Source organism: Theropithecus gelada, chromosome 4 (genome assembly GCF_003255815.1).
Source record: "Theropithecus gelada isolate Dixy chromosome 4, Tgel_1.0, whole genome shotgun sequence".
Lineage (NCBI taxonomy): Eukaryota > Metazoa > Chordata > Mammalia > Primates > Cercopithecidae > Theropithecus > Theropithecus gelada.
Genome location: NC_037671.1, coordinates 132,908,118 through 132,917,977, shown reverse-complemented (window position 1 = coordinate 132,917,977; position 9,860 = coordinate 132,908,118). Strand labels below are relative to the sequence as shown.

General features: G+C 45.2%; 1 protein-coding gene across 8 annotated transcripts in view; it reads left to right on the top strand.

The window, feature by feature from the left end:
- Positions 1 to 6,682: 6,682 nt before the first annotated feature.
- SNX3 (sorting nexin 3) overlaps positions 6,683 to 9,860 on the top strand; it is a 59,110-nt gene continuing 55,932 nt past the window's right edge. For 6 of the 8 annotated variants that reach the window (XR_003118976.1, XR_003118975.1, XM_025381928.1 and 3 more), the window contains exon 1: positions 6,683 to 7,185. Coding sequence is in view for 6 of the 8 variants with exons in the window: in XM_025381928.1 (XP_025237713.1) it covers positions 7,024 to 7,185 (162 nt within the window). In the remaining 2 variants the exon portion in view is untranslated. The remainder of the gene's footprint in view (positions 7,186 to 9,860) is intronic. The other 2 variants (XM_025381927.1, XM_025381926.1) reach the window with 2 other exon arrangements.

Below are 9,860 nucleotides of genomic sequence, written 5' to 3'. Positions count from 1 at the left end.
CCCTGACCATCCTAGCGTCATGTTCTCAGGACCTCCTGAGGCCTGTATCATGGGCCATTGGTCACTCATGTTTGGCTCAGAATAAATCTCTTCAAATATTTCACACAGTTTGACTCTTTTCGTTGACAGCCATAATTCCAGAGTCTGACACTTCAGAGGTTCAGTGACTTGATTTTATTCTTTTCCTTTAGAAGTGATCAGGTTTTGAGGAAGTGACACATTAATCAAGTTCACAAGGGACCGACTGATAAAACAGAATCCCAATTAATTAATTATTATTATTATTTTTTGAGGTGGAGTGTCACTCTGTCACCCAAGCTGGAGTACAGTGGTGTGATCTCGGCTCACTGCATCATGCACCTCCCAGGTTCAAGCAATTCTCCTGCCTCAGCCTCCCGAGTAGCTAGGATTACAGGTGCATGCCACTGCGCCAGGCTAATTTTTGTACTTTTAGTAGAGACAGGGTTTCACCATGTTGACTAGGCTGGTCTCGAACTCCTTATCTCAAGTTATTTGCCTACCCTGGCCTTCCAAAGTGCTGGGATTACAGGCAAGAGCCACTGTGCTCAGCCAGGAATGGATAATCTTTTTTTTTTTTTTTTTTTTTTGAGACGGAGTTTCACTCTTATTGCTCAGGCTGGAGTGCAATGGCACGATCTCAGCTCACTGCAACCTCCACCTCCTGGGTTCAAGTGATTCTCCTGCCCCAGCCTCCTGAGTAGCTGGGATTACAGGCACGTGCCACCACTCCCAGCTAAGGAATGGATAATCTTAATGGCCAGAGCCTTCAAACTGTGATAATTAATATTCTACTCAAGGGACATACCTTTCAGGATGCCCACAGCAAAACCAGTACACAGACAACTTATTTGTTTTAGAATTAGGCCATTAAGGAAAACAGAAAATTGATGATAGTTTTCTAACATTTTACCTCCTCCTTAGAATATGTTTGTGTCTTCTCCTACCTCCACTTCAATTGCCACCCTCTTAAGCTACCAGCGCTAATACCCTGGTGTATATCCTTCTATACTTCTCCCCATGCACATATAAACATATACAAATATAAATGTAGGGTGATAGGGTGGGTTTTTTTGTTTGTTTGTTTTGAGACAGAGTCTCACTCTGTCAACCAGGTTGGAGTGCAGTGGCGTGATCTTGGCTCACTGCAACCTCTGTCTCCCGGGTTCAAGCAATTCTCTTGCCTCAGCCTCCCTAGTAGCTGGGATTACAGGTATGTGCCACCATGCCCAGCTAATAATTTTTTTGTATTTTTAGCGGAGGCTGGGTTTCACCATGTTGGCCAGGCTGGTCTCAAACTCCGGACCTCAAATGATCCACCTGCCTCAGCCTCCTAAAGTGCTGGGATTACAGGCATGAGCCACTCTGGCTGGCCTACTGATAGGGTTTTGTTTGTTTACCCAAATGGACCATAGCAGACAGATTATTTTGTGATCCTCACTTACCAGTATCATGGTCTCTGGTAGTCTAGTGGCTAGGATTCAGTGCTTTCACCAATACATCAGGATATTCCCCCTCTAATTCTAATAACTAAAAAATAGATTATTCTAATAAATGAAAATATAACTAGTTAATTTACTTTAATCATTATACAATTTCCCACAGTTTAAATATACTATAATTCAAGCATTTTCTTTTTCTTCTTTTCTTTCTTGAGACAAGGTCTTTGTCTGTTATCTAGGCTGGAGTAGAGTGGCATGATCATATACTTACCAATATACTTACCAATATTTTATGCAGCCTCAACCTCCTGGGCTCAAGCAATCCTCTCACCTCAGCCTCCCAAGTAGTTGGGACTACATGCACACACCAGCATGCCCTGCAATTTTTAAATTTTTTGTAGAGATAGAGTCTCCCTATGTTGGTCTTTTTTTTTTTTTTTGAGACGGAGTCTCGCTCTGTCGCCCAGGCTGGAGTGCAGTGGCCGGATCTCAGCTCACTACAAGCTCCAGCTCCTGGGTTCCCGCCATTCTCCTGCCTCAGCCTCCTGAGTAGCTGGGACTACAGGCGCCCGCCACCACGCCCGGCTAGTTTTTTGTATTTTTTAGTAAAGACGGGGTTTCACCGTGTTAGCCAGGATGGTCTTGATCTCCTGACCTCGTGATCCGCCCATCTCGGCCTCCCAAAGTGCTGGGATTACAGGCTTGAGCCACCGCGCCCGGCGCCCTATGTTGGTCTTGACAAGTGATCTCCCTGACCTGGCCTCCCAAAGTGCTGGGATTACAGGTATGAGCCATTGCCCAGCCTAATTCAAGCATTTTTAAAAACTGATACGCCTTGGAGCTGTTTCCAGTTTTTGCCACTACAAACAAAGATGTGATAAACATCCTTGCCCTTACAACCTTGTGTACCATGGACTCTTGCAGCAAAAGTTAGATTTGCAGGTAAAACTACTCTAATAGTCTTACTTTTGATAAATATCATCAAATTACTTTTCCAAAAGGATGTAACAATTCATACTCATGTCATCAAAATATGAATGCCTGTTTTCTTACTTTCCTACTGTGTGCTTCTGTTCATTTGGATTTTTGTCATTCTGATAGACAGAAAAAAGTATTCATGTTTAATGTGCATTTATATGATTAGTAAGTTTGAGTATAGTGGCAGTTGAAGTAGAGGTATGAGGAGAAGACATGAATATATTCTAACAATGAGCTAAAATGTTAGAAAACTATCATCAATTTTATGTTTTCCTAAAGTGGCCTAATTCTAGAAAAATAAGTTGTCTGTATACTGGTATCGCTGTGGGTGCCCTGAGAGGTGCGTCCTTTGAGTAGAGTATTCATTATCACAGTTTGAAGGCTCTGGCCATTAAGATTATCCATTCGTGTTTATTCTGAGCTCACTAAACAGTCAGCTGATAGTAATTTCATTTCTTTTTTATGCTTATTGTCCATTTGAATTCCTGCCTAAGAGGCAGCATAAAATATTGGTAAGTATATAAATTCTGGAGCTAGTTTTGCCATTTCTTTTTTTTTTTTTTTTTTGAGACGGAGTCTCACTCTTGTCACCCAGGCTGGAGTGTGCAGTGGCGCCATCTCGGCTCACTGCAACCTCCACCTCCCAGGTTCAAGCCATTCTTCTGCCTCAGCCTCTGGAGTAGCTGGGATTACAGGCGCCCAGCTCCATGCCCGGCTATTTTTTTGTATTTTTAGTAGAGACAGGGTTTCACCATGTTGGCCAGGCTGGTCTCGAACTTCTGACCTCAGGTGATCCGCCCATCTCGGCCTCCCAAAGTGCTGGGATTACAGGCGTGAGTCACCGTGCCCAGCCGAGTTTTGCCATTTCTGAACGATAAAACCTTTGGGCCAGGTGCAGTGGCTCACACCTGTAATCCCAGCACTTTGGGAGGCCAAGGTGGGTGGATCACAAGGTCAGGAGTCCGAGACCAGCCTGGCCAACATGGTGAAACCCCGTTTCTACTAAAAACACAAAAATTAGCTGGGCGTGGTGGCGGGCACCTGTAGTCCCAGCTACTTGGGAGGCTGAGGCAGGAGAATAGCTTGAACCCAGGAGGCAGAGGTAGTGAGCCAAGATCGTGCCACTGCACTTCAGCCTGGGTGACAGAGCAAGACTCCATCTCAAAAAAAAAAAACTTGACTCATTGCCACCCATCCATCCAAGGTAGGAGTGGGTGAGTAAAACTAACCACACTGAGATTCTAATTGTATTAAGTTATTAATTTTAGATAGAGTGATATTTTTCTGATATTAAGTCCTCCCATCCAGGAACACAGACTCTTTTCTCTTTAGGTTTTGTCTTACATCTTTTAATACAATTTCATAGTTTTAGTCCTATGTTTCCTTTGCTCCCTGTAGCTCCTATCCCTTCCTTCCTAGATATTTTGTACTTCTGGTCACTTGTGAACAGGGTATTTTCTTCTATTTCCATTCTAACTAGATATTGCCTAGACAAAGGAAAGCTATTATATTCTATATTTCTATTCTGCCACTACATTTTGTTAATTCTAGTAGCTTATTCTTTCTGGATTTGCATTCTAGAAATGCAATCACAATTCCTGAAAAATAAAGATTTTTTTTTTTCCTGATATTTACACCAAGAAGGTCTTCTTTGGCTATACAACTGTGCTATGATGCTGTGCTGCTGTCCCTCCTAGCTGCTTCCCCACTGCAGGCATTTGTTCCGGCTGCCCAAGTGTGCCCTGAGTGGCCACCAAGGAATCAGACAGAAGCATTCTATGAGAATATTCTATGATTGCTTTGTTCAGGTGTCACCGATGACAACAAATACAGTAGTTCCTGGTCTCTTAGCTTTCATAGACTTCAATTCAGAGCCATTGATATAAATTTCTTGAGCTCACATTTCTAATCATACCAGTCAAATTCCCATTTGGTCTGTTGTATTAGGAGACATGCCCAGCATTAATATCTAATGAGCTTGTCTGTCGCTATCTGTCACATTATTCAGTTTTGTCTCATAGCACCAATCATATTGGCAGGTGTATTATTTACTGATTTGTCTCCCTAAGATAGACTATATACTAGGTTATAAACCTGACTTATCTACCCTTTAATCTCTAGCACCTAGAATGAAAACATCTAATAGGCCTTCAACAAATATTTGTTGAATGAATAAATGAATGTTGTTTTCTGGAAAATAATATACATTGTATTTAAGTAATTTCTTTTTCTTTTCTTTTCTTTTTTTTTTTTTTGAGACGGAGTTTTGCTCTTGTTGTCCAGGCTGTAGTGCAATGGCATGATCTCGGCTCACCACAATCTCCACCGCCCAGATTCAAGCAATTCTCCTGCCTCAGCTTCCCGAGTAGCTGGGATTACAGGCATGTGCTACCACGCCTGGCTAATTTTATATTTTTAGTAGAGACGGGGTTTCTCCATGTTGGTCAGGCTGGTCTCGAACTCCCGACCTGAGGTGATCCGCCCGCCTCGGCCTCTGAGAGTGCTGGGATTACAAGAGTAAACCACTGCACCCGGCCAAGTAATTTGTTTTTATTCCAGTGTTTCTTAGTGTTATTAAGAATGGTTGCTGTTGGCCGAGCACGGTGGCTCACGCCTGTACTACCAGCACTTTGGGAGGCTGAGGCAGGCGGATCGGCTGATGTTAGGAGTTCGAGACCAGCCCAGCCAACAAGGCGAAACCCCGTTTCTACTAAAAATACACAAAAGTTAGCTGGGTGTCGTGGCGCACGCCTGTAATCCCAGCTACTCGGGAGGCTGAGGCAGGAGAATCGCTTGAATCCGGAAGGTGGAGATTGCAGTAAGACAAGATGCGCCACTGCACTCCAGTCTGAACGACACAGCGAGACTCCGTCTCAAAAAAAAAAAGAAAGAAAGAAAGAAAGAAAGAAAGAAAAGAAAAGAAAAGAAAAGAAAAGAAAAGAAAATTTCAGTTCAAGGGATCAAGGGACAGATCAGGCCGAGCACGGTGGCTTATGACTGCCATCTCAGTACTTATGGTAGGCTGCGGCGGGAGGATCACTTTGATGCTAGGAGTTGGAGACCAGCCTGGAAATTATAGTGAGATCCCGTCTCCACAAATAATTACTAATAACTTAAAATCTAAAAAAATGGGGGAGAGGGGAAGATCAGGTTAAAGTAATTATAGGATTAAACTTGACATATTAAAAAATGCAGAAATAGTTGTGAGACCATACCATTAAGAGGGATAACTCTCTGGACAAAGAGAGAAAAATGTATCGTATCTCAACATTTAAAATCTGCATTTCCCATTAGACCATGAGAGATGAACTAGGACCTAATTCCTAATTAACTGGGTTTTCTCCCCGTTTCTTTCTTTTTTTTTTTTTTTTTTGAGACGAAGTCTCACTCTATTGCCCAGGCTGGAGTGCAACGGCACGATCTCGGCTCACTGCAACTTCCGCCTCCTGGGTTCAAGCGATTCTCCTGCCTCAGCCTCCTAAGTAGCTGGGATTACAGGCGCACACCACCACGCCCAGCTAATTTTGCATTTTTAAGTAGAGATGGGGTTTCACTATGTGGGCAACGCTAGTCTCGAACTCCTGACCTCGTGATCCGCCCGCCTCGGCCTCCCAAAGTGCTGGGATTACCGGCATAAGCCACCGTGCCCGGCCTTCCTCCCCGTTTCTTAAAAAGGCTTATGTGAGTTGCATTTCCAGTCCTGTAGAGGTACGTTTAATACTTTCAAAAAAAAAAAAAAACTTACCAGGACTTCGTGAGAAATGAAAGCGGACATCCAAGGCAGCTTGCAGCTGGTCTACTGTTACTTTGTTTTAGCGGGCCGACCTGTCTCCAAATATGGTTTGACCATAATGCTAGGATTTACCTAGGGCTTTTGTTTTTATTTCACTCCCACACTTTACTGGTTTCAACTTATCAATCCAGATGGGTGTCTGGTGGAACGCTCCGGTTTATGGCAAAATCATTTCAGGCATTTGTTTAACCCTCTCCAGAAAGGCATTTTCAAGGGTTCACTGTTGGTACAGTTAGTAGGGGCAGTTTTGTTTCGATTTGCTGGCGAATCTCTAAAATCTCCCCGTTTAACTTTCGCCCGCAATTCCTAACGCCGCGAAGGCCGTTTCCGGCGCTCTGCCCCGCCGCAGGCCGAGGCTGGCGCAGAGAGACAGGAAGCACCGCCCCTCGGCGTCTCGGTCCTCGCTTCATCGGCCGCAGCCCCGCGGCGGCGGCGCTCGCGGTGCATTGTGGGCGCTGTAGTCCGGCCGGAACCTGTTTGCAACCGCGAGTCCCATGACACCGCTTCTCCTCACAGCCCAACCCGCAGTGCCCCTCCCTAGCTTCGGCGGGTCCTCCCGGGACCCGAGCGCGGCGTTCCAGCGAGTCAGCTGTTTCTCCCCTGGGCTCGGACACGGAAGCTTCAGGGGCGCGGGGAGGAGCTTCGCGTGCGGGGTGAACGCCCGCTCTACGTGCTCGTTCGCTTCGCGACCGCTGCGCGCGAGCCCCGTGTCCCCACGGCGGGCAGCAGCGGCGGCGGAGGCTGAACGCGGAGGGGGCGGAGGGAGCCCGCGGCGGCGGCGGCTACAGCGAAATGGCGGAGACCGTGGCTGACACCCGGCGGCTGATCACCAAGCCGCAGAACCTGAATGATGCCTATGGACCCCCCAGCAACTTCCTTGAGATCGATGTGAGCAACCCGCAGACGGTGGGGGTCGGCCGGGGCCGCTTCACCACTTACGAAATCAGGGTCAAGGTGAGGCCGTCTTTCCCCTCTCCCAAGAAACCCCTCCCGCTGGCTCTGGTCACCCCCCACTCGGCCCAGGAGTGAACCTCCGCGGGCAGCCACAGCCGCCCAGGCCGGGAGCCCCCTTGCAGAGGCTGGCCGGGGTCGTGAGCCAGGGCCCCTCTTCCTGTAGGGCTGGTGTGGGGGGCTGCAGAGCGAGCCCGGCGCCCTAGCACTTGGAGAAGGTGCTCGAAGAGGAGGGCGTGGGTTGAGCGCCGCTTGCCCCTCCAGCAGCTGATCTGGGAATGACATTTGAGTTGGAAAGGGGTAGATCTTTCGAGAACACATCCCTTCACTGGGAAGGGAAGGAGATGTTGACTGAGAGAAGGGGCTTGCGCAAAGTTAAAGCCTTTTCCCAGTTTTCTCTTCCTGGAGACTTCCCAGAGGTAGCAAGCCAAGCCCGCTGCTCCAGGCCCTTCCCGAGCTACTAAAGTAACCTAGGTTGTGTAGTCTTCTAAACGGGACTTAATGAAAGTTCACAGAAGCCTGACGATTTTTGATAGGGCTGAGCCAGACCAGAAGGGTGATTGGACATGGTTGACTTAAGCACTTTGGGCCACCGCCCTGCTAAAGGCTGAAGTGTGGTGTCACTTACCTCATAATCCAAAACTACAGTTGCTTTAAGAAAAGCCTATTTATTTAGAGATCTTGCTGTCTTAATTCGAGATTTGCATTTAACTGAATGAAGAAATCAACAGAAATAAAATATACCTAATTTCACAACTAGTGTTTGTTGGCAATAAATAATTCAGATGATTTGAAAGATATTGAAAATAGTGCTTCACTTTCACTCTATAGTTAAGTATTAAAGAATTTGCCCATGTATGGAAGCATCTTTAAAAATTAATTACATTAACTTAAAGATGACAGCAAATTACTTTATTAAAAATTAAGTATGAGGATTTTGCCTTTAATCAAAATTTATATGACAAGCTACTATTAACATTTAAGTGAAATAATTTCTCATTAACTTACGCACTTTGTGTCGTGAAAAACACAAAACGTGAACTTTGCCATCCTAACCATTTTTAAGTGGACAGCTCAGTAGTATATTCACTTAAGTTGTGAAACTTAAGTATTTTTAAAAAATGATTCTTATGTAGTTAGTATTGATTTTAAAAAGTTAAACTTTAAAATATGAAACGAATAGTTTACTGTTTCAAGCCAGTGTTGTCTTCTTATGGATGTGTAAAATGTGAATCATAGGCCGGGCGCGGTGACTCACGCCTGTAATCCCAGCACTTTGGGAGGACCAGATGGGCGGAACACCGAGGTTGGGAGTTCGACACCAGCCTGATCAGCATGGAGAAACCCTATCTGTACTAGAAATACAAAATTAGCCGGGTGTGGTGGCGCGTGCCTGTAATCCTAGCTACTCGGGAGGCTGAGGCTGGAGAATCGCTTGATCTAGGGAGGCAGAGGTTGCAGTGAGTCTAGATCAGGCCATTGCATTCCAGCCTGGGCAACAAGAGCGAAACCCTGTCTCTAAATAAATAAATAAAAATTGAATCATAGGCTATGTTGCCATAGGGAAACTGCAAAATCCAGTCTCCAGTACACCTGGGGAACTACATTCCCACATAAACTTAGCGGAAAAGTGAATGTTTTTCTAATTGTCTGTAATACCTGACAGATGGTTCACTAAAAAGAACTTCCTCTTTTGCCCTATACACCAGTGTTTTCTTTTTTTTTTTTTCTCTTGTGCTAAAACAGAACTTGGTATTCTTGTTTCTAGACTTCCATAGCAGGTACTTCCTGTCACAAAATTGAATTGGAATATCCTGCCTACACTTCCTCCACTTACTAACTGAGTTTATCTTGCCGAGTGCATTATATTAAATGGATTCTAGTATAATAACTTAATCCTCTTTTTTTTTTTTTTTTTTGTAAATACAACTAATACCTTAGCAAATAACTGATGTGACACTTAAAAATGGTTTTTGGGCGTGGCGCAGTGGCTCACGCCTCTCGTCCCAGCACTGTGGGAGGCTGAGGCTGGTGGATCCCTTGAGCTCTGAAGTTTGAGACCAGCCTGGGCAACACGTTGAAACCCCTTCTCCACAAAAAAAGACATTAGCTGGGCATGGTAGTGCGCATGCCTGAGGTCGCAGCTACTCCGGAGGCTGAGGTGGGAGCATCACTTGAGCCCAGAATAGTCATTTGTATGTTAAATAAAATAATTTTTTTTTTTTTTTGAGATGGAGTCTCGCTCTGTCGCCCAGGTTGGAGTGCAGTGGCGCTATTTTGGCTCACAGCAACCTCCGCCTCCCAGGTTCAAACAATTCTCCTGCCTCAGCCTCCTGAGTAGCTGGGATTACAGGCATACGCCACCATGTCTGGCTAATTTTTGTATTTTTAGTAGAGATGGGGTTTCACCCTGTTGGTCAGGCTGGTCTTGAACTCCTGACCTCGTTATACACCTGCCTTGGCTTCCCAAAGTGCTGGGATTACAGACAGGAACCACTGCGCCCGGCCTGAAAATAATCTTTTTTAAGAATGATTAATGAGTCAGAGAACTAACAAATTATACACTTACTTTGGTTTGTATTTTTGTATAAACCAACTCACTGGGTGTTAATAGCTGTTAACAGTCGTAAATGCAGGTGCCTATATGAAAACCTAATTGAGTTTTTAATGCATGAAAT